This window comes from Cynoglossus semilaevis, chromosome 19, assembly GCF_000523025.1.
Source record: "Cynoglossus semilaevis isolate Cse_v1.0 chromosome 19, Cse_v1.0, whole genome shotgun sequence".
NCBI lineage: Eukaryota > Metazoa > Chordata > Actinopteri > Pleuronectiformes > Cynoglossidae > Cynoglossus > Cynoglossus semilaevis.
Genome location: NC_024325.1, coordinates 740,307 through 764,895, shown reverse-complemented (window position 1 = coordinate 764,895; position 24,589 = coordinate 740,307). Strand labels below are relative to the sequence as shown.

Sequence of the window (24,589 nt, the reverse complement as noted above, 5' to 3'; positions counted from 1 at the left end):
AGACTTGGTTGGAGGATGAAGCAAACGGACAGATAAGGGGTGAAAAAAAAAAGAAGAGAAGGCCCTCTCGGAACTGTACATCATAGAACAATTACATGGATCTTAACGGTTATTGTTGGCTATTTATTCTACAACACTTCTTCATCCTCCTTAGTCAGTTTTGAGAATTCCATTTCATTAAAGTCAACAGCTTCATATGTATTTAAATATGCCAATTTGTGAAAAAAAAAAAAAAAAACTTCCCTGCAGCAAGAACCATGATGTGTTCATATACATACATATACATATACATATAAATATATACACATATATAAATATACAGCGATCCCTCTCCTCCCTCACCGCGAAAAAAAAAATCTGCAAAGTAGAGGCGAGATAGTTATTATATTATTTACGTATATATATTTACCCTTTACGAACCCCCCCCCCACTGTTATCAACCCTCCCTAGCCTTCCCCACACAATAATGATAATATAACATACACATATTAAATAGATTAAATACACGACACGAGGCACAGACGTTTTTACTGGGGAACATCGCGATAGGCATTTGCTGGTCTTTCGCAAATGCGCTTTCAAAATGAGAATCCATATTTTTGAAGCTAAAACTTTTAGTCTATTCGTTTATTTTGCTATATTTCGCGATATGAAGAAAAATGTCACGAGATCGGATTAAAAAATAATCTGAGATAAACTGAGGGAGCGAAAGGAGAACCGCGATACAGAGAGGGAACACATTGTGTATACACAAACACACATACATATATGGATATATGCATATATAAGTTAGGACTGCGCAACAATTGAAAATTTTTAATCGCGATTAATCACACTGTTACGCATAATCAAATGATTAATTCAAAAGACGTGTATACTGCGCTTTCATTTTAAATGTACTGCCATATAAATTAAAGTGCCATAACATCTGTTGTGCAAACACTCGTAACATGAGCATTATTATACAACAGCAGTTAAATCAAATATTTACTTTAACCCGCAACTTAACCAATGTATTCAAACCAAATCAATTCTAAAGCTTATGGCCGCAGCCAGGACATTAATGTTATCCTGTTTGTTACACATTAAAAAAAAACTGCACACAAATTTATAAGCCACAATCATAACAATAAAACGGGCCATTTCTAAGGTAACAACAGTTTCTTTTATCAGGGAGCAGCACAACCGGTCTATGTTCAGAACCAAATGTCCCTGAGTGAGGCGCTAACAGCTAATTCCGGTGTTTACGGCGGTGATGTGGGTGTCAGCGAGTCGCAGTGCTAACAACGAATGCCAGTGTTTACACCAGAATGAGCTGCAGATGCTGCATTTTCACAAGTCTTTTCCCAACTCTTAAACCACTTTAACTTTACTTCAAAGACCACAATCGAGATGCCTTTCCTTGAATGTATAAGCCAGACATTACTCCCACAGAGCCCCTCTCCCATCCTTTCACCATCCTTGTGTAGGTAGTAGTGCAGCCACCTGGGAGGTAGAGAAGAAGGTCAAGCGTGCTAATGGTAATACTCAGGTGCCGGTCTCATGTCATTCACTGGATACACCCCCCGCCCATTTCCTGGGATCTAGGGATTATCCATCTTTGTTTTTTTCGCCAACAATTCTGTTGGCTTCCGATGGGAAAGAGGTGGGTGAACATGTCGGCTTTTCTCAACTGCTCCAGAAATATGAAATACATACAATATACCACGCTGCTGGAGCGCATCACTCTTCACTCCCCGTGCCCTCTCGTGACTTTTCGGGCACCTTCCTGGACAGTCAGTGGTCTTCTAATATATGATGGTAACACCAGTTTTTACACGCTCAACAGATTCTGAAATTGGTGTCGTGCAGCCACTTATCCCATGTTTTTTTCCCACTAGCACAGATACTTCATGGATATGGTGTCAGAACATGGACCTCAATTCATCTTATATTAAGGAAGTGTACCTAGAACAAGAGAGGAATTGAGAACCAAGGCTGGATCTGGATGTTTTGCTGTGGGGAGTGACCCGATGTATGTTACTTCATCCATCCATCCATTCATTTTCATCCGCTTATCTGTTACAGGGTCACGGGGGCAGCAGTCTCTATGACCGCCACCCAAATCACACTGCACCGTACCAACCCCCCTGAACCTTCCTGCAGGTGGTGAGTCCACTGGAAGGTACCAACCGTCCTAACTGGGATTCAATCTTGCCCAGGAGGTGAACCCTGGGGTTCCAGACCAATGACAGAGACATTGCCTCTGGGCCAAAGCTCCAATGTTATTTAAAAAATACTTTAATTTAATAACCCAATATGGATCGTGTTCTTAATGTAATTGGTTAATTCAAAAAAATATTTTTGGCAGATGTACCATTCGGTTGAGTGTGGCGGGTGTTAGTGAGTAAGTCTGAGTGTCATGACTGAGATAGTAATGTTTATTTTTGGCAGATGTACCATTCGGTTGCGTATGGTGGGTGTGACTGAGATAGTAACGTTTCTTCAACACATTTCCCATTTTACTTATTTTAATAGAATACCTTTGCTCTCATTAATGCAACGGGAGACATTACAGTAGAGCCTGATAAAAGTGTAAAAGTACACAACGGCGTTAAATTGCAAAAACACGTGGGGCGCTTGTCCAATAGCTGAGAAGCGCAACCAAATCATTCTCAGAGACAGCCAGGAATCTTCCATTAATAACAGTTTATAATAATAGTTTTGGGTTGATAGCACCCTGACAGTCTCAAGCAAGGAAGCAAATGGCTAATTTGTGCACAGGTAGGAATGGTAGTATGGGTGAAGCTACCTAATGTGGAGGCTGGATTATGAAAATAACCTGTGACACATTTTAGACATTGTACATTGTTAACGACCCGTAAGAAGATGGCAGATACACGGACATGTGGACCAAAACCTGATACAGTCAGTTTTGCATGTTTTTTTTTTCTTTTTAGGACTGGTTGATGCTGCCCTAACATAATGGAAATGACATTTAGTCGAGATCAGTGGTGTCAAACATACGGCCCGCGGGCCAAAACCGGCATGATCCTGTACTGTACGGCTTGTGTCAAGTTTTCCTCACTCCTCACTGATGCTGCCCTAACATAATGGAAATGACATTTAGTCGAGATCAGTGGTGTCAAACATACGGCCCGCGGGCCAAAACCGGCATGATCCTGTACTGTACGGCTTTGAACTAAAATGAGTTATACCAGGTTGTAAAATGGACCAGCTCTTTCAAACACAGTGCTGTCTGACTCACCTGACCAACCTCTGTGTCTTAAACTCCCAACGTTGGTATTCTGGACCCTATCCAGTCTCAGATGTGATCAAGACAGAGACCCTGAGACTTAAACTTTTAAGCCCAGGATGGTACACAGGTCTTAGCCTGGTCAAATCTAGGCAATTTAATCAACTTCTAAAAGTTGGGGATGTCAACACCTGGTGGACGGGGAGTGATAAGGCTCCGAACAGAGATTGTGGGTTCCAGCCAGGGACATCTCGTACACAGATCTTACTTAGGACTGTTCATCAGCTCCTTGGCACCTGACACACTTGGGCCGTCAAGTACTGGCCATTGAGTAATGGGTACTGTCACATTGCTAAGTACTCCACCTTTGTTTTATTTGTTTCAGGTAATTTTTTTAGTAACTTTATTTTCCATAACTCCTTCCTATCCTGGCCCTTTAAATCATGTCAGATATTTCACATGCTCGGACTACACGACAAACAGGAGATGTAGCATGGTTAAATATTTAGATGACCATGTCTTGTTCTTTAAGGAAATATCCAGGCTGCATGCTGGAGAACAGCATTAAACATTGCAGAATGAAGCTTAAATTAGTCTGAGCTAAAGGTTTAAATCTTTAACTGTGAAAACAGCCATAGTATAACTTCTCTTTTTAATGACTTTTTCCTGAAATAATAACGAGTCAGTAAATGGGGAAACAAAATTGCAATAAACTTTGGTATCAAGAGAGATTTGCAGAGAAGGGGATGATCTTCAGAGGAAAGGATGGGAGGGGAAGGATGAGTGGTAAAACTTAATTGGAAAGGGTACAGGATTAGAATTTGGTCGAGGGTTAAGATGGTGTAATGTCTACAACGTCTTTGTCTTAAGCCGCAGGACCAAAGAATACTAATTGGAATGATCTTACGAGAAATTGCTAAAAATAAATATGATCTTTGAAAGACATAGTTTGTAAGCTAATCCGTGAAGAAATCACTGCTGCCACCACAGACGGGAGATATGAAGGCTGGAACATCACAAGAAGAATGAGGTGCTCGTCAACGATAGCAATCCGAAGTTCCCTGGCATGATACTGTAGTATTTACTGCAGATAGTTTTGTTTATGTTGTAGCAGGTTTTAACTGCGATTCAGATCCAGGCTGTTCATTATATCATACATTTCACTGCACCAGCCTGTGTAGGCTTTTGTTTATGTCAGCCACTAGGTTTGTCGTCCAATAAAAAAAAAATAAATAAAAAAATACCTCACGTACCTCAAGTGAAAATAAAACTGTGTGACATAAATTGTCACTGTGTGACTCTGCACCTCACCTTCTCTCATATGAGACACACTTAAAATTAGCACGTACCAAATCAAAATATATAAAAATAAGTCATTTTCCACCGAAACACAGTGCTGTATTGCAGTTTGTGGAGCTTATTTATACTGTATTATATATGTTTTTAGGTATTTTTGCTACCAATTTTTTTATTTATGCATTGTATATAATTTATATTAAATACAGACATCAACATACACACATATATAGACACCGTATTTTCCGGACTATAAGTCGCACCAACTAAAAAATGCATAATGAAGAAAAAAAAAATATTGCTAATAAGTCACACCAGAGTATAAGTCGCACCAGTGCCCTCTAGTGGCTGTCAGTGTGAATTTTCAGTGGTACAGGAGTAGTAGATACTGGTACACAAGGCCAGAGTGCCCTCTCAGTGAGAAAATAAGAAACATGATATTATATATTTTAATATATAAGTCGCAAACTCAGCCAAAGGATGGAAAAAAAAACATCCACACACACATTTATAAACATCTTATATGGCATAAATCTTGAACTTCTATTACATATTTTTTTCACTGGGACCACCTATCGATATTTCCTGTGTTCAAGCCTTGGGTAAAAAGTGCACACCAAACTTTAATAGCGGTCTCTGGACCCTCTTGCACTTTATCAGTGCACCTGCGTCAGCAAAGAACGGTCGGCTCAATTCAACACGGCTCTTGTCGAGCACCAATTAGGAGGGACCAAGTGAAAATTCATCCTAGGTTGTCATCTTGCGTCTTTATTGTATTTCCATCCCCACTCTCTGCCAGACGCTGTAAAACGCACACAGCTGAAGTCTATCTCCCTAAAAGACGCATCAGAAGTTAATAGCACAAAAAGGGAAAGAAATACAGGGAAGAAGAAGATAGGCGGGTGAGGGAAGTGGAGAATCGCACATGAGAGAAATTAATCCTCAATAGCCACTCCCTGCTGGGTACCTTAATGTCTCTCATACGTCCCTTCTTCCAAGTTAATTTCTCTATTGCTGCAGCATCTGACTGAGAAGCATACATCCACTCCCATTTGTTTGAACTGGTGCATAATTGGACTGGGGGAAAAGAAGGAACTATCCTTTAGCCAGACGTAGAACAATTTGATTCCGTGCCTTTAATATGTGCATGAAAAGTAATCTATTCTGCGTCGGTATGAGCTCATGGAGACGTTGCTGACTTAGCATTTCTCACGGTCCAGCTTGTTGTGCTTTGTTACCATGCATTCCTGAGACGTCCAGGGTGGCAATGCACCCGCGAGCGTGTCTTCGCTGTTGTACACCCTAATCTTTTTTTTATTCAACTTGATGGGCAACTCTCATGCTGTTCCTTCATATCAAGGAACTGAAAATCACGCTTAATTAAATTCACACTGACCTTTTTTCATTTCGAGCTACAAGCACTCAGGCGCTGTCAAAGCAAGATGTGTTCTCAACATTGATCTTTATTTAGGCCAAGGGATGGAGAGGAGCCCGGCACAGTGAAACGAGGCAGAAAAACAACACATCAAAAATCATCAGATGAAGAGATTACTCTTTCATTGAGCTGCTCTGTGCACTGAGGCCTCCTCCGTTGAGCCTGTTTTGTTGTAAGAAGATTTCTGTAAATCCACCGATTGCAACTGAATTGCACGAGTGCACACACACACACACACAGTATTAAATACTTTTGTACTATTATTTGATTTTTTTGCAGTATATCTTAGGAAATACTTGTGCAGCAGCTGTACTGAACTAAGAATCAACACTATGTAACTTTGCAGCGATCCCTTGTAAGCTTTAAAAAAGATGCACACGCAGTCGTTTCTATCCTTTATGGTTGATCTGTCATAATGTATAATGTGTATCCATTAACAGAATGACATGGTATGCTATAAAACATGGTATGTTTCCCAAAGACTGGGTCGCGACCCTCAGGTGTGTCACAAGATTTTTTTGGGGGGTCGTCTCACATCATGTTTCCCAGAAGTTTACGAATAATGTCTATTGATTGGGTTGCGAGGGTTTGTGACTTTTAAAGAAAAAGGAAAAAAAAAATTTGGGAAACACTGCTATAAAACATGAAAAAAGTTTGGGAAACACTGCTATAAAACATTACCAAAATCTTAGCTGTTATGATTTTTTTTTTCTCTCGTTTTAGTATTTTTGAAATGCCTTCTCATCAAAAAGGAGGTGATTTAGATGTGCTCTGAAATCATTGACATGTTCAGACAGAGCCCTGTAGCAAAATGTCTTGCGTGAATGTCTTTGAGATGTGATGGTACCCATCAAAGAACACACACAGCATGAAGAATTTAAATACTGGTGTCAACTTATGTTAGGAACCCTTGTTTGATAGACATGTAGAGGCATTCCACTTCCATCTCCCCACAGAGTCTCAGGGTAGAAGGTGGACTTCTGAACAGAGAAAGACGACCTCAATAACACATGGAAAACCATCCATACAGAGAGTACAATACAAGTTCAAAGTTAGACCCTTAAAAAAAATCTAGTATTTCAATACATAAGGTGGCCAGAGAGAATTGACAAATGCATAAAAAAAAACCCCATTCTGTTTCTAGTTCCAGGCCAGCGTTCTGGTTTGATGACTGACAACAAATTAGGTACAAATTATTATCGGTGTTGTTGTTGAACGGGGATGTTTGACTGGTTGAAGTTATTCATCTTCTTCCGGCTGATATCAATGGAAAATCATGAGGGTGGACAAGATAATGATGAATCATGATAGCATACACTAAATCACTGTCAAAACCGTTCCCTATGAATAATTGATTTACCTGCACACAGCGCGGCTACAAAACATTTCCCATCACCACTACACCCCTTAAATGTAAAAATTACAACACGGGCCTATGGGTTTATGAAAGTACCCGTTTTTTTTTGTCTCGCTTCATCACACGCGAATACTACAGTATCTGGTTTGACTGCTTACTCTTTGCAAACCCTACTGGGCAATTACAAATTTGGAATGAAATGAGCCTCTGATTAAATATTTGATGAAGCAGCCAACCATAGCTGCACCTAATCCCACTAAGGCATCATTTTTGCATCATGAAAATTGCATTTTTCTTCTTGTACTTATCAATCGTGGCTCACACAGACAGACATAAACACTGCTATTATAGGTTGGCAAACTCCAAAGAGTACGAGAATATTATTTTTTCAGTCATTATGGTGGACAGCCAAAACAAGGTTTTTTTTTTAAATCTTTGAACGTAAATATTTTCTGGCATGTAAGTGATTCTTACATACCAGAAAGGACACAGTCAACAGTTGTGAAGACCTGAGCCTAAATCAGACGACCGAAAGTTGTTTAACTGAACCAAATACTGTCATCAGGTAAGGTTCCCTTTCTGAGAATTCAGCCTTAAACATTTCGACTAGCTAACCTTTGATTTTTCTAGGCTTGTATAAGACCATGTTAGCATGGCATCAATAAAATGACACAGCACAGGAGCAGCACTGACAGAAGGGCTGGCGACAACATCTGCAAGTCCTAATCAACCAAACGTCATGGGAATTCCATACTCTTCTGACATCTGCAGATAATGCAACTGTAATCTGGCAGATCGCAGATAGTGTGGCTGTAGTGGATGTTCTCCTGAGTGAGAATCTGCGATGATGCAAATCCGCAAAGAGAGGATAAAGAACCTTTAAATCCACATCTACAGCGTTCTGCTGGTAAATACAGCTTAGTACTTAAACAGGTCTTTCAAATGAAAATCCTCTGGTTTACTCTAGCGCCGCAGACCAACGTTGGCCATTGACAGACGGGGGAGCTACATGTATAGATCAAGTGGAACAAGCCAACTGTGACTTCACAAATTCCCAGAATTTTCCAGATGTCTGACATGCTACGTGAGCCACCAAAAGCATTTTTTTGTTTCTGACATGCTACGTGAGCCACCAAAAGGAAGCTTTTTTTTTTTGGTTTTATTTTTACCACAAAACTCAGTCTTGCACCTACCCCTCAGTACAGTCGACGACAACTGCCTAATCAATATTTAAGACCACGCACATTAAAAAGATGAACTCTCCCCGATTGTTAGATCAATGTACAGCACCATTTCGGAAACGTATCTTCCCAGCCAAGAGAACGGGTTTTTGCCGTAACTAATAACCCACGGTATTTGTCAAAAACATTTGAAAGTAACACAACACCCGTGACCTTTAACAGGATCTATTTGTAACAAAGGTCTGTTTAATCAATAATACTGAAAATCAGATAATCCAGGTTTTACAAAACAAAATCACCTTCTACATTTCATCTGTTACATACAAAAGATGGTAAATAAAGTCTGAAGAGCAGTAATTATCAACTTGTGGCCCACAGGCCAAAGCTGGGTCATCCAATTTGGTCCACAGTTGGATTCCAAAATAAGCCAAGAATCTCTATTTAAGAAACAAACAAAACAACAACTGAAACATAAGTAACAATCAGTATTTTCGACCATTTCTGACACTACATTTTTTTGTTTGGATGTCCAGCCCCTAAGGTGTAACAGAGAAATTTGGTCCCTCCTACAAATGCAGTTAGTGCCCCCTGCTTTACAGTAGCAAACATTCGTACAAATGTATTGGTTTTTCCTAGGTTACCTACAGTAACCGTTAGAAACGCGTTGGTCATTCGATGTCTGAAAACAGTTGATAATTTGGACCATAGTTAAGGTGATATTGGGCAGTAAATATAAATGGAGACAAATCGGCATGTAGTAGAACTAGAGTCAAGTCACCAGCGTTCCCCAAACTTTTTTTTGTACCAAGGACCGGTCGGTCGGGATCAGCCGTTACTGCGGACCGGTAATACTGCGCCATCTTTGAAGGATCATTAAATCTTCAAAATAAAACATCTTTCAGACTTTATTCTGTTGATATCAGAGTCTAAATGAGACCTGTTGTTTTGAAACAGTGACAGATTAACTTTTATGAAAAAGGTCAGTGGATATATTGAAACAGTGACAGATTAACTTTTATGTAAAAGGTCAGGGGATATAACTGGATTATTTTTGTATGAAGTAAATTAGTAAAAAAAAAAGTACATTTTTCCCCACTGAGGCCCGGTAGCAAATGACCTATGGACTGGCACTGGTCCCCGGACCAGGGATTGGTACATCTGATTCAGACATTTTTTTTAAAATCTGTCTAACAACATTGCATGTTTGAGAAATCTAACAACAGTAGTTCATAAAAGACAAATGTTTATCCTGAATTTTAGTACATTTAATTTGCATTTCTTTTCACTGTGATCACAAAAATGCTGTTATTATAAATGGTCTGATAAATAAATAATTCCAACACTTTTGTTGGCTGATTACAAAGTTATACATTACAGAATATTTACCACATTAGTGGCCAAAAAAAAAAAAAAAAAACTGAGCATCACCAATACGACAAAGGACACATTGACAGATGATGATCCCAATGTGATGGCACACTTACACTGTGCCTCCTGATGCCTTGGAAAAAACATAGCTGATAAGAACAGCAGTGAGCTGTGTTCGGTTGCCAAATGGCACACAACCCCCATCCCATGCAAAATGTTTGCCGTTTTACTTCATATTTTCTAGTAGACAGAAAAGCCACCACTAGCCATAAAGCACTACATGTGACTCAGAGGCCCAGGTTGAGTTTCACAGTCCTGGATCAACGCTCGTAGCGCTCCAAGTCACCAAACAGCTTGGCATCACTTTCTTGATACCCGTGTTGGCATGCCCTGCTGTGAAAAAGCCAGAGCAGACACAATTAACCAGCTGATAACTAAAATGGTGACTAAAAAACAAGCTCCCGTTACATTAATAGAGTGAGAAGGCTTTTGAGGCATGATTCCTTCTGTCGCATGACCGGCAGTGTTAGTGTGACATGACTTTTTTTCATTTCGGTTCAAGGGCCGCATACAACCTGATTAGTTGTCAAGTGGGCCGGGCCAAAACAATGGTACCTTAATTAACAGTAAACAACAATAAGTCCATGTTTTTCCCCTTTGTTTTCATACAAACAATTACATTCAATATGCATTATTCATATTTAAATTAAAAAAATAACTTTACAAAAAAAATCCTGAACATGAAGTGTTTGAGTTTTTATTTTATTTTCAAAATTCATTAAGTGGGCCGGACTGAACACCCTAGCGGGATAGTTTTGGTCCCCGGGCCATATGTTTGACACCCCCGCTTTAGACTTAGTCTTATTTGATTGCACCGTGCTGATGACATCCCTATTCTGTTTGCTGAAGAAAAAATATATATATATATATATGTAAAGTACTGTTTTCTAATGGTGTGCGTTGAGTATTAAGAATGAAAGGACACAGAATGTTTATATAGTGAATGAATTAAAAATGCCCAGAATGGTCTAAACACAAGCTAATGCTACATTAGCTTGTGTAGTTCTTTTGGGTATTTAAATGCAACATCTACGTAACATAAGAAAGCAAAAAACAACCTGAGTAAAGGACCTAGTTTCAAGGTCTTATTTGTCTTTCATACAAATTAGGTTACCGGCTGGGAACCCAATACTTAACAGATGTGGAGGATCATAAAGACTTTAAAACTACTTTTCTGTGAATAGAAAGCTGAGTAAAAATCTTCATTTTAGAAGAAAATTTCCAGCTTACGTTGGCTATAGATGAACTTTTACTTATATAGAGAAATCAGTACTACAAAAATAGCAAATGTAAAATTAGTATGTGCCAGGTGTTGCTGCTGGGCGACCAGAGGTTATTGAAACACTAAGATGCAGGTGTGTAACCAAAAAAAAGTTGTACAGACGGCTGCATAACACTGGCCATAAATGGGTTCTGAATTTGCTTTGTAAAACGGTGCCATGTCTCGGCCTTTTCAGCTTCATAGTGAGGGGTTTTATGTATTGATCACCAGAGGAACTGAGTCAGAAAACTCTCCGAGGCTTCACCGCATCACTGAATGCAAGGGGTGGCTGGAAAAGAAACATTTATAGATACAGTAGGTTTAGCACTGGGGAGTCAATGGAAGTTGTCGTGCTTAATGTCTTGAGAATGTGTGTATAATAGGGCCGTATTGACTTACTATCCGAAAGCCTCGCAGTGTGAGATCTGCTGACTACTGACGATATATAAGTGTAACTCACTCAGACTTAGATACAAGTGCTCTGAAATATTGAACTTTTCAACTGGAATTTAAAACAAAAAAAACAAAAAAAAAATCAAAACAAAACACAGTGTCGTATAACAATGTTCCTTCAATATCTTGTTTCACCAACACACTTCCTGTCATTTTGGCATTTGTTTCTCCATTAGAACTGTCATTCAATCCCATATTTTTTTTCTACCAAATTACAACTGTAAACACTATAATTAGTTCTGTAATTCCATAGCCTGGGTTCAATAAAGTAAATCTATCAAAAGAATCATAATCTTTTTTCTAACTGAAAAAATGTTATTTAATCGTACCAACATTACGAGTTCGAGTTCAAAGAATCAGATTTGGTAGATGTAAGAGGTCAACTTGATTGTATCGAGTGGTTTTATCCTCTACTGGACTGGAAACTGACGTCACAGTTTCTTGAATGAAGCAGGGGGAGGGTCAAAAAAACAAAAACAAAAACGGTTTGTGAATCAATTGCACTCATTCATAATCACCATTTTTTTCTACGGGGGAGTCTTTTAAACAGTTCCTGATGTTCAGCGTTGGTTCTTCTTCTGATTACTACAAATTTGTGTAATATACAACGCCGGCTCCACAGAACAGGAGAACTTTGACTGTTCAAGATCTAAACTGATTTATTGACTTTGGAATTTAAAACAGCGGATGTGTCCACACAAGCTCGGGTTAATAATCACACTATTTGGTGAGGATAATGAACAGCCGCCGTTCCAGGTGTGTTTCCCTATGAGATATTTGAAGTAGGTAAGAGAAAAAAAAAAATCTTTATTTGCCAATTGGCATGTTGTGCGTCTCTCAGGAATTGCGAATAAATTGTGCACGAATGTTCAAATAAAAGCTCCAAGACTACGTTACGTTAGCCGTCTCAGATCCATTACTGAAAGTCCAGCTGATGATGAAATCAATACTTTGATATCGAGCCTGTGATCTTTATCTTCATTACATTTCACTCATAATTCAAGAGCGTTTCTTCATTGAAGTGATTATCACAGCTGTGCGTCAAGAAGCACCGGCACGCGGCCGAACATTAACGGCGAATTCGTCAACTGCCGGACGTGGTTCGTCGAAGAATCCGCCTTTTCTCCAACTGACTGAGTGCAGACCTGGGTGAGTCATTGCACTACAATAGTCAGCTTTTTCTTTTTTTTTTTTTTTTTATGTATGAATGCTGATGGTTTTTCTCCCCGAGCTGGTGAGCTTCTCCAAGGCCCAGTTATTCATGAATGAACTGTTCAGACTGAGCATGCAATTGTGGAGGTGCAGCAGGAGAAGCGGATATTGAGCGTTAATTTCATTGGCGCAGCCTGTTATTCCCAAACCCTATCAAATGCATCTCTTTCTCTCGCCGTCCATCTTCAATGAGTTCCTCAGATCTCGGCGCAATTCCGAAGCACGCGGCCGACCAATGGTCACTGTAGTACAACTCTGACACAGATATACATGAGTATATATTATACTGTTATACCTGTAGTACAACTCTGACACAGATATACTTGAGTATATATATTATGCTGTTGTCAGCCACACCGCTGGTTCACAACCACATTTCATTGTTGTGAACCAATGAGGGAAAGAAACAAGGTGTTACATTGTGCCATGAGAGGATGTACGCAGCCCGAATGCAGCATGGGGAACTCGCTTCAGGTGCAAAAGGACCAGACAGGTCCAACAGCAACGCAGACATGAATTAGGAACTAGGTATCACACGACCACATTCAACAACAATCTGACCCGGACCGTATGAGGGACAGAGGTGTATATATATATACCCAGGACACCAGGTGACACGGTGAGGCTGATGACACAGACACAGGTGAGTGTGATGACACTCATTACGCCACACAGCAGGAGGCACAGGAGACAGACAGCCCTCACACAAGGTAATATTACAAGACAAACTTATACTAAGTTATTAGGAATATGTGTATATCGCACATAGGAGGATGGATGACAAGCTTAATTTAATGACGAATGATTGTAAACAAGTCTAAACTCAGTAAGATCGGGAGATCGGTTCTCATCCTTTGTGTGTCTATACCTTAAATATAAGTGGGGCAGATAGCATCAGTGCAATGTAGGGATGTCTGATAAGGTCGGCCCACCGATATCATCGGCCCAATATCAGCATATTTCCGATAATGAAAACTCGATAACGCCATGCCCATATTTCGCAATATCTGTAAGAATCGTTATCGCTTTTTTCCCACCGATAATGAAAACCCGATAACGCAATACCCTGGGGAGTGGAAAGGGGGCGATATAGCAGGGATACCGCTATATTGGTATCGGTTGAAATCGGAATCGGAATTTAAGTGTTTGGACAATATCGGAATATCGGATATTGGGAAAAAAGTTAACATCGAACCTCCCTAGCGCAATGCTAACTTCTAAGTTGAACATACAAATACACGCAAACATTGCTGCCTTGCACTGCGTCACTATGTCCTATATTTCCAGTGAATTGAGTTTTGTGTCCTTTTCTGATACCTGTTTTTGTTAAGTCGATTTTTGTCCAATTTTTTTTTTTTCCAATTTCTTTCGAATGACAGCACATCCAGAAAGTAAAGTGCTTTTCACCACAACATTTTTATTCTTATAATTATGAAAAAAGAATCCTACTAACAGCACTGGTTTTATCTTCGGTTCAACGACTTCAAAAGAAAGTGCTTGATGACTGGGATGAGGTGCTAAAATGAAAATGGATTCCCGTCTAACAAATAAAACCTCGTGCTAGGTCTGCATGAAAACATATCTGTAGTTTACAGTTTATGATTTTTGTTGTGACTAAGAAGTCACACATCTTTCCTTTTCTTGAAATAAAAGTCCAATATTACCTAATTAAATAAAGCCTAAGTGCAAACTTTTGTGTGTTCAAGTAGTAAGTGCCGCGGGTAACGAGAGATAACAAGAAGGGCTTTTAACTGCCAACATATGCAGGGGGAAAGTGCTCTTTCCCGAGCGTTTCACAGTGTGTGTTCCAAGATATGCTGTTTTTGGCAGACTGTGAAAAATCTGCTTTTGCATCCTGCCCCATTAGGAGCAAATCACAAAACAAACAGCTTTAACCCCGTGTGGACTTACTTGTTAGTGTCATGTCAGTTACGAAACAAAGTCTTCTTTATGACAGCGGATCAGAAGCCTTTTCTTTTAACAACAGTCACAGACATTTTGCATAAAAGACAGGAAAAAAAAAAAAAGGGTCATTTAAAAAGTCTGGTGCATTTAGAGTCTCTCCCTCAGAGAGGAAACCAAACAGACCTCGCTATAGTTTTGCAAGTAAAGGAACATGTAATGTATTTATAATAGACTCTGTCCTCATTACGCACCATTGTTCTTTCTGAAGTCATCAACAGTCGCAACACGTTGAAATGAACTGAACCAATGGATCCAACGCGGACAACAGCATTTCCTCTCTTTTCAATGTAATTAATCAGATGAATAAGAAAAATTGAAACCACAAAAACCACATTAGAATCCTTGTACTCAAAAATTGAAACCACAAAAACCACATTAAAATCCTTGCACTCAGCCGTTACTACGGAAGGAACCGAATAAGACAGAAGAGCTTTGAGCTCAGAAAAAAAAAAAAAAAAAAAAATTGTTCTTTTGTGCCAAATCTTTGGTTCGTGAGAAAACAGATGCTGATCGCTACACAGCCCTATTCTAATCCTATTTGGTGCCATAATCTGTTTTTTCATATTTCAGCAGTCACTGTCGAGTCTTTTTTTAAACCGACAAAGCATGACATGTCACGCTTTTATTTCAACACATCAAGGCTGTTCTCACGGCCTTTAAACATTAATAATAATAATAATAGTATCATGACAAAGTAGATGGTTCACTTCCTTTCACACTTAGGTCTGTTTAAAGCAAAAGAGTAGATGGAAATTAAAAAAACAAACGTCTCAAAAGCATTATCTTGGCCCTGGGTGTTTCACTTAAATGTTTGTTTTTCAGCAGCAGAGGGATTTAGTTCAACTTGACATTGCAAAAAAAAAGATCATATTTTACTTTGAAATCTTTCAATGATTTTGGAAATAAATAAATGAACTGTTTATGAATCGTTTTAGAGGCTGGGGATACAGCAAATGCCATTGGCACACAACTTGTCCAGATTGTGTTTATTGTGTATTTTCCTGTGCGTGTCTTGTCAGAAGAAGAAAAAGACTACAGTTTCTTTGTACCTATCTGTACTACTAATAATAATAATACAAAAAAAAACCTCTGAAACATTGATTTTTACAATACAGTTTACTATATTTAACTTGTATTTGCTCTGTAGCTCCATCATCAGTGGTGGTTATAGTAAATATACTGTACGTATAGTGTAGTGTTATGGTAGTACAGTAGTGTTCTGTCCAAAACAAAGCAAATATTTATGCTTAGATGCCCTAAAGACAATGGTTTATAGTTTAAAATAAGAGACAAGGAAAAATGCAAAGTAAACAGGTATAAATGGAGTCTGTTGTGATGCACTTTGTAGCATGACCATTAGTCGTCACTCATTTTTAAAGAATTTGAAGAGCATACATAATGTGCGTAAGCTTATGACTTCATTTCGTAGCTGAAATTATACAGTGTAGCTATTGTAGCCCATTGTTTCCCTCAGGTGGGTCGCAAGATTTTTATTTTTTTTTTTTGGGTCGTCTCGCATCATGTTTCCCAGGAGTTCACAGTCATCGCAACAGCTGTCTGCCTCCAACGTCAAAATGGCTGCCAGCTGTGGTTATGTCTCTGATGTTTGTTTTTTTTAAATAGTGTATAATTAATTATAGCCTATGTGTTTAATGTTAGCATTCTGTCCTGTCTTTCTGCACGCTAGACAAAAGCGCAAAAAGCCGCCACTAACCCTGACTGCGTTCTAGAACCGATTAAACACAACGTAACAAGAAGCACTTGAACAACGTTCTAATCCAATTAAAACAAGACCGATTGTAGAACGGAGAGTAGGTCGACGCGGTGGCGACGGCATTCACGCGTCTCACTTTAGCAGAGCACAGACCTTCCCGTCGGTGTTTTTGAGTTATACTAACTGCTCGGCCAACAATAAAATATCCTCATTAATGTTCAATAATGGTCAAGTACACTTTTATTTTGTGATTTACGAATAATGTCTATTGACTTGGGTGGCGAAGGTTTATGCCTAATTGTTGTCTAAGCTAGCAAACAGACTAGCGCAGGGGTGTCCACACTTTTTTGTCTTGGGAGCTACTATAAGGGTTGGTGTCGTATCTAAGCAAGAACCATAAGTTTGTGAAAAAAAACAAAACACTAATGTAGTACATGACAAATGCAGTGACAGTCAGCACATCTACTCAGTATGCGATCTACTGGTAGATTTATGGTTTCTTGCTAAGATACAACACCCACCTTACCCTTCATTTATTTAGCCCCTTCCCCCCTTCAAAAGTGTTCTGGTACTCCTCTAGGGAAGCACACGCCACAGAAACCTTGAACTGAACACATTTAAAAGACACTTTTTTTTTTCTTTCTATTTTTCTAAACTCTATCTACAATTCTCAGTCTGCAGTTATACCTGACCAAAGAGCCAGAAGCTGTCGCTGTGAAGAGAGAGTCCAAAGTCAACACCGACTTTTATTACAGGACAGATATCTCTAGAAAGAAATGAAATAATTCCAAGGAACCCAGTGGCGCCTAAACAACAAGACCCGGCCACTCTGTCTCAACATGACATTCCCACGACAAGAGAGCAAATAATTAGGCAACATTTCCTCTCTGTTTCTCAACATGTCTCACTCTGCTGCCCTTGTGCTCTCTCACTCACTGTCTGCGGTCTGCTGGGTGTAAGAGCATGTCTGACACATTTCCATTAGTGGAGAGACTATTCAATTACCTCAGCTCAAGATATTTAAATCTTGCCAATTACCAAACATCTCCTCTTTAAATTATGCATATGTGGAGCTGATAAAGTTGTATGTAGTGATTTTCTTCTTTGACATGTAGCAGTCGTCTGCTGTGTCTGGCTTGCTGCTTTAGAAGGATGCATGTGTTTGGAAACGCACATAGTTTAGTGGCCAGTTTTGTAAATGTGTTGCAATAAAAACACCCAAAACTGTGTATATTTTTAAACTACTTGTATTTTCTGAACTGTAAGTCGCTCTGGAGTATAAGTCGCAACAGCCAAAAGATGCATAATGAAGAAGAAAAAAACATATATATATACAGTAAGCTGCTCTCTTAGTAGTGGCTGTCAGTGTGAAAATAACGTGACGTAACGTAAACGTGAGTTTTCATGTGGTACAGGAGTAGCAACTACTGGTACACGAGCCTAGAGTGCCCCCTAGCGACTGCCAGTGTGAAAATAATGAACATGTGAAATTATATATTTTAATATATAAGTCGCAGCTGAGTATAAGTCGCAAACCCAGCCAAAGGATGAAAAAAAGTGTGACTTATATTCTGAAAAATATGGCACCTTAACATTTAAAAAAAATAATTATACTTACTTTGCTTATACATGTACCGTATATACCATAGAGATAATGTTGTGTACTTTGGTATACATAACTCTAATTTAATTCAATAATAGACATTGCAATAACACAGACCAACAATAAGCATCTAATAACCCACTACTACTACTGCTACTACAGCTAATCCTACTAATACTAATTTACTACTACTAACGCACTCCTAACCTACTAATCTACTAATTCAATGTACTAATATCCACTTATATACTATCTATTTATCTATCTAACTATCTATCTATCTATCTATCGAAGAACAGATTGTTCCGCATACATCAGATGACCATCCTCACACACCACATGTTCAGAGGCAGATGCTCATTTTGCATGAGGGTCTTGTGATGACTAAACTGCGAATACTTGGTGATTTTCCTGACAGAGTAGTACTCACTGGCTAGAATTTCTGACCAACTCCGTCAACAAATTGTGTGTGCTTTTCTAACGCATTCTATCTCCTACCTTGTATCTTAGCAACCCCCCCTCCATTTAAATTATACAAAGCTTTCATCCATCCTCCCACTCGCTGAGCCCATACACTATATTTCTCAGAGCGATCCCACTGTTCTGACCCAATTCCCAAGGGAGCAGCTGTATTTTAACTTCAGTCTGACCCACTCATTGTCAGTCCGTCTTTTTCTTTCCCGTACATAGATTTCAGAACCTTACGCATAGCTTAGCTAAACACCATACAACAGGCCAATCTGTTTTTAACTTTATGTGTTGATTATTTGGCATTTATCTATTAGGGTTAAAGAGTGATTATTAAAACGAGGAAAAAATAATGAGGTTAATCAAAGAATCTTTGCAGGAAATAGGACGCTATATGAAGGGTTGGTGCTGGACTAGTTAATGGGTTATTTTTGTATTACAACACAATGCAGAGCTGTCTTGACCTGTCTGTCGTTATGGATGAGTTAACAGCGCTGACTGGACCTCAGAGGGAATACTGGAAGTGTTGCATCTTGATGTTCACAGAAACATGAATGGGCTCTTCTCTGTTCCTTTCTGCTGTGTCGATTGAATCATTTTCTTTGGAGATGAATGATGTGCGCCTTATATCAGTTTACCAGGTAGGCACCAGGGGGCACCGCAGCCAATCCCAGCTATCGACAGGCGAGGACTAAGTACACCCTGGACAGTTTGCCAGTCCATCGCAGGGCCACATACAGAGACAACAACAACCAATCACAACTATGGTCATCTTAGAGTGTCTGCTCAACACATTACTCTACTGTGCGTTTGTTTGGGCTGTGGGTCAGAAACTGGAGTATTTGGAGAAAACACACACAGACCCGCAGGGAGAAAATGGCAACTCAAAATCAAAAGACCAACGAGGGATCGAATTAGCGAACCAGTGATCTCCCTGCTGTAAAGCCGGGCAACTTATCACAAAGTAAAAACACTGGTATTAATATAAGAAAAATACAGTTTTATAAATGATTAATTCTTCTTTATACATTTATACATATCTATCAAAAGTGTTTTGAAGCAAGCAGTGTATAAAACAGTGAGCTTTACAGTCATTTTTTAAGTACAAAATTGAATCAAAAATGTAAATAAAACACTGCTGTTAACAGGCTTCTGACAGAGAGCGACACTGTAATGTTTTCTCAAACCACCAGGGGGAACTTTCGGGCTCAAAACATAGACATATTTTATCCCGTCATCTTATCCCTAAGAAAATAACCAATTTGGATATCGAATATATGTCAGCCAGCTTTTATCTAAAAGAACAGGTTCATTTATCACTATATCGACTTTGGGTGGGAAAAAAAACACATCCAACATGCAAATTCACAGAGCGGTAAGGTCCTACTAAACACCCATTAATCATTCCGAAAGAGTGGGAAGTATACAGTAAGGACCTTAAATGAACATTTCCTATAAGGAAGATGAAAAACAGAAGCCGATAGCAATTGTGTTCAACTGTGAGAACTTTTACTACATTGTAATTAAGAAAAACACCAAAATGTAAGTAATGTACTAATATTTGCAAAAATGAAGAAAATTCAGAGACGCAGACAAATTAAAAGACACCAGAGAATCAATGCACAAATACATAAAAGAAGAAGAATAATTGCAACGAGTGGAAAAAAAAAAAAACAATGTATAAAAAGCAACAGAGCGTTGGCAGATTTCATCAAAACTGCCAACCAAATTAAATTATCCAAAAAAAAAAAAAATCTTATGACAAACAGACATCTTATACACCTTGAGTCTGTATGTCAACAAATATAAAAATGCTTATTATTTTATATTATCTCTCTCTATTCTTCACACATCATTGCATTATTTTCCATTATTTGGGCTGTGTTACATTATTGTGTATTATGCGGATACAAGCGGGGAATTTGCACACTGTCAACAGAAACGAACACAAAGTAGATTGAATGTGACAAGTAGTGGGATAATTCAGAACTGTGAAACCCCGGCTAAAGGAAAAGATACGAAGAAATAAATAACTGACGACTTGGGAAAAGTGAATACAAAAATGACTCTATTACCCAATATATGGAGCATTTATCTTAGGCCGACATAAACACACAAAAAAACTAAACAAAAACAAAAACAAATGCATGGTTGTTGGCCACTACAAATTCTACCTAAAAAAGGTTAGGATAGAGTAAGGTCTTGGAAAATGTTGACCAGGACCCACTGCCATACAACAAGACTAACAGAATGCATGTCAAGGGTTTCTTTTTAACTAAAACTACACGCCATTATAGGTTAACAATTTGTCCACAAGACAACACCAGATCCTTGTTGGGGAGCTGTAAATGTGTAAGTCAACAAAGTTGTTGTGTTTGCGTAAAACCATTTCTTGGAGCGCCAGCTTGGCGCAAGCTACAAAGGCAGCATCATCTGCATATAAGAACTTGCGCAAAGGACAAAGTCCAGATTTCCAATGGATAGGGAAGGAAAGTGAACTACATGTTATTGTGACACAGCACACCACTGAACACAACATTTTTAACACATCACTAAAGTGAACAACCCGGGGAGCAGTGTTTGGGGACGGTAACTTGGCAGCTGGTAGACTCAAACCTGAAGCCTTCCAGACCCATGTCCGCTTCCTTAGCCACTAAGCCACCACCGCCTAATGGTTCAAGTTTGCGCCCAGTAGCATTAGCACAACAAAGTTATAGATAAGCACAATACAAAACAAAGAGTATCGAGTCGGTGACACACGCGTACTAAAAGCCTTGCAGGATTGCAAGTAGAGTCTCGACACAAGGCGATCACCCTGGCTTACTTTGTCTAATGCCCTAATGAAGGTCAATAAAACTCACATAGAGGGGTATTGTTCTTTATTTCACCAAGATAGTGTCCTCTGTCAAAGCAGCCTGAACAATATCCTGATTGGCTGGAGAGCAGAGACCACGTGAAGCTCTTCCAGACAACACTGGCATCCCCGAGTTCACCTGGGATCAATTTGGGTTGCCAACATCTCTGAAAATGCAGGTGTTGACTAAAGGGCACACCCCAGTATTTCACCAGCTCTAGGGAAATATAATCACAACCAGGAGATGTATTCCTCCTCAGGAGTGCTACCAGAATGAGCAATCTTGCCAACATAGACTTTCCAATCCAGTTCTTGGAGGACTGCACAGCCGGGGCAACAGTAAATCTAAATTTGCTCCATCTGCTGTGGGATACAGCTAAGCTGGCTTAAGAGACAAACCACCTATACTGTCACACTGAATTTTTTTATTCCGAGCAAACTTTCATTCGAGAACAACACAGACAGAACCGCAGGACTCATAGTGAGCCGTGAGCCATAGGTGATACCAACACCTCATATGTTAACCCCTCAAACACCTCTGGTTGCTCACACGACCTTATTTCACATTTTGTCAATGAGTCTGGGTGTGCGTCTTCAAGAACCCAAGCCAGTGGACTCCATTATTTCTTAGTTTCAAAAGGAAAGATTTATAAGACGGTAGTGAGACCTGCTATGATCTGTGTGGCAGAGTCGAAGATGACAGACACTTATGAGTTGGGTAACGACCAGGAGAGCCAGGAATAGTGATCGCAGGAGCAATGAAAATGTACTAAGGATAGACAGTGATTAAAGATCGAGCTAATAGTGCTTATATGAATTGGTACTATGATATGAAATCACATAGCTACATCTAAATTTGTAACTTCGGCATACGCCAGAGCCCTCCATCTTTGTGAATCACATTGACGCGAGACATGCAAACTGAAACAATTCGTATCTTAAATAACTTATTATATATAATACATAGTTTTATGTCCGTTTTGTAACCAATCTCCTACAATTTTCACAGATGCAGGACATATAATTAAACATTACAAAAACTTACTAGAGGATGAGGAACCAAACTGGATAATTTGGAATACACTGGGCTCAGATGATAAAAAAATAAATTTAAAATTTTTTTAAAAAAATGGCTCAATATACATGAGAAGTAAACATGCATCGTTCTTAACCCCGTAAACCCTGGAACTCATGACCAGTTCTGTTGTGTAACTAATACTGTCGTAGGGCACGTACTATTGACAAAGTCAAAATTACTTTTACGTATCATTTGTTTTTCATTGTTTCTCCCCAAACTACATGATCGCAGATTAGTTACTTCATGTCTTAGGTAAGCATTTCTACCTTCTACAAGCCACGAGGGTAAAGGTGGAATAACTGCTATGTTTTCTCCGAGAGATAGAGACCCTGTAAAGACTTTTTGTAATCATCAGAATTCTGAAACGGCTCCTGGTGGGCTACTTCAACCCAATAGTTAGAAAAAACAAACTGTGTCTGCAATTGTTCTTTTCCTTGAGTGTTTATCTCAGGAAAAAAAAAAAAATGGAAGGGTGGGCAGAGTTGAGATCATTAACGTGAGGATTTCGTGTGTACTGCATAAAATTTGCATACGATCCCGAAATGGCTCTTCGTGGGTTTCTCTCACTGTTGTATCAACTACGAATGGGGATTTACAGGCCGTCCTCGGCTTACGGCGTTTCTTAGTCATGTAGATTTATATGGAAAAGTGTAAGGTCTGGCTGTCACCTGTGTCCTGTGATCACCTGTTCATTAGTCTCACTTGTGTAACCTGGTGTCCTGGGTATAAATACCTCCCTCCTTCACTCACTCGAGTCATTGAATCTGATGGTCATGGTGTCTTTGTTCCTGGTCCTACTTTCTAATTTATGTCTACTTTGCTGTCGCTCCTGCGTGGTCCTATTCCAATGTTCAAGTTGAACTTTACAAATAATCCTTCTGCACCTTTTGCATCTCCTGAGTGGTGCATTTGGGTCCATTCAAGTTGAACTTTACAAATAATCCTTTTGCACCTTCCTGAGTGGTGCATTTGGGTTTCCGAAAGTCTTGTTTTATCATTCCGGTATAGGCAACCAAAACTGTGCCGTTACCTTTATATAACAATGAGCAACTGTACGCTCCACCCAATTCTTTCACTTAAGAATGGTTACACATCGCCATGGCAACAGTTGAGCAGAGAGAGCGATTGTCTTTCTTTTGTGTGCATGCTCAGTAAGGTTGTGTATGTTGTATTGACAGGTAGGGTAAACCGTCAGGACATGTAACAACAAACTGCTGTTCATATGATATGTTTGAGCCACGGTCAGACAGAAGACAAGAAGAAGCAATCAATATTAAACATAAGAATCACACAATAAAATATAAATAAGATGTGAAGCTAAAAGAAAAATAAAGTACGTTATTTTTATGGTTTTATTTTTGGGTTCGGAAATGTTAAAAGTTAAAAAAGTAAAAAAAAAAACAAAAATCAATCTAAATCAATTTTAATTTGACTTTACAACCCATCTCAGAAAACCAACAAACATTGATGAAAAATATGAAAAAAAAAGAGCGAGCTGAATTTCCAGCCTTAGTCTTTGCATCTATGGCGCTCGCCCCCCTCTTTCCTGATTCTTTCTGCGTACGCGCTGTCTGTAAACTATGAAAGCGGCCACGCTCCACAGGCACGACCCGGCGTACACCAGTCACATCAAAGGGACGACTCCAAGAGCTGTTTCGTTCGTGACACAGACACCACTACGCGTCTTCACCAATCACGTACGTGCTTTTAACAGCTCCACTTCCAATCAGGGGCCAGCTCCTGGCGTTCACTTCAAAGAACCGGATTTTCCTCGACCGACACGTCACCGCTAGTAGCAGTAAATAAAGTTAGATTTTATCAAAGCAGACTATATTTATGAGGTTCAAAATATAGTTAACATCAATAAATTTGATTAAAATTTAGAAGGTTTATGGGATGATTGTTTTAATTTTTATTACATAAAAGATCAAGCTAATTATGACGCATGATTATTTTATGAAAGAGCACTATCACCTCGTACTGAAGCAGCTGTTTCTGGCTTTCCATGGATTGTACTGATATTAGACACTGGTTCTTTATTTCCATGGA

The 24,589-nt window shown here is 39.2% G+C and overlaps 1 protein-coding gene across 3 annotated transcripts in view; it reads right to left on the bottom strand.

The window, feature by feature from the left end:
• pcdh1a (protocadherin 1a) overlaps positions 1-24,589 on the bottom strand; it is a 103,889-nt gene that overhangs the window by 36,295 nt on the left and 43,005 nt on the right. The window contains exon 5 of one of the 3 annotated variants that reach the window (XM_025065647.1): positions 9,826-10,265. The exons of the other annotated variants lie outside the window; for them this stretch is intronic. Coding sequence (XP_024921415.1) covers positions 10,233-10,265 — 33 coding nt within the window. The 3' untranslated portion in view covers positions 9,826-10,232. Of the gene's footprint in view, positions 1-9,825; positions 10,266-24,589 lie in introns of those variants that run through there. 3 annotated transcript variants of the gene reach the window in all.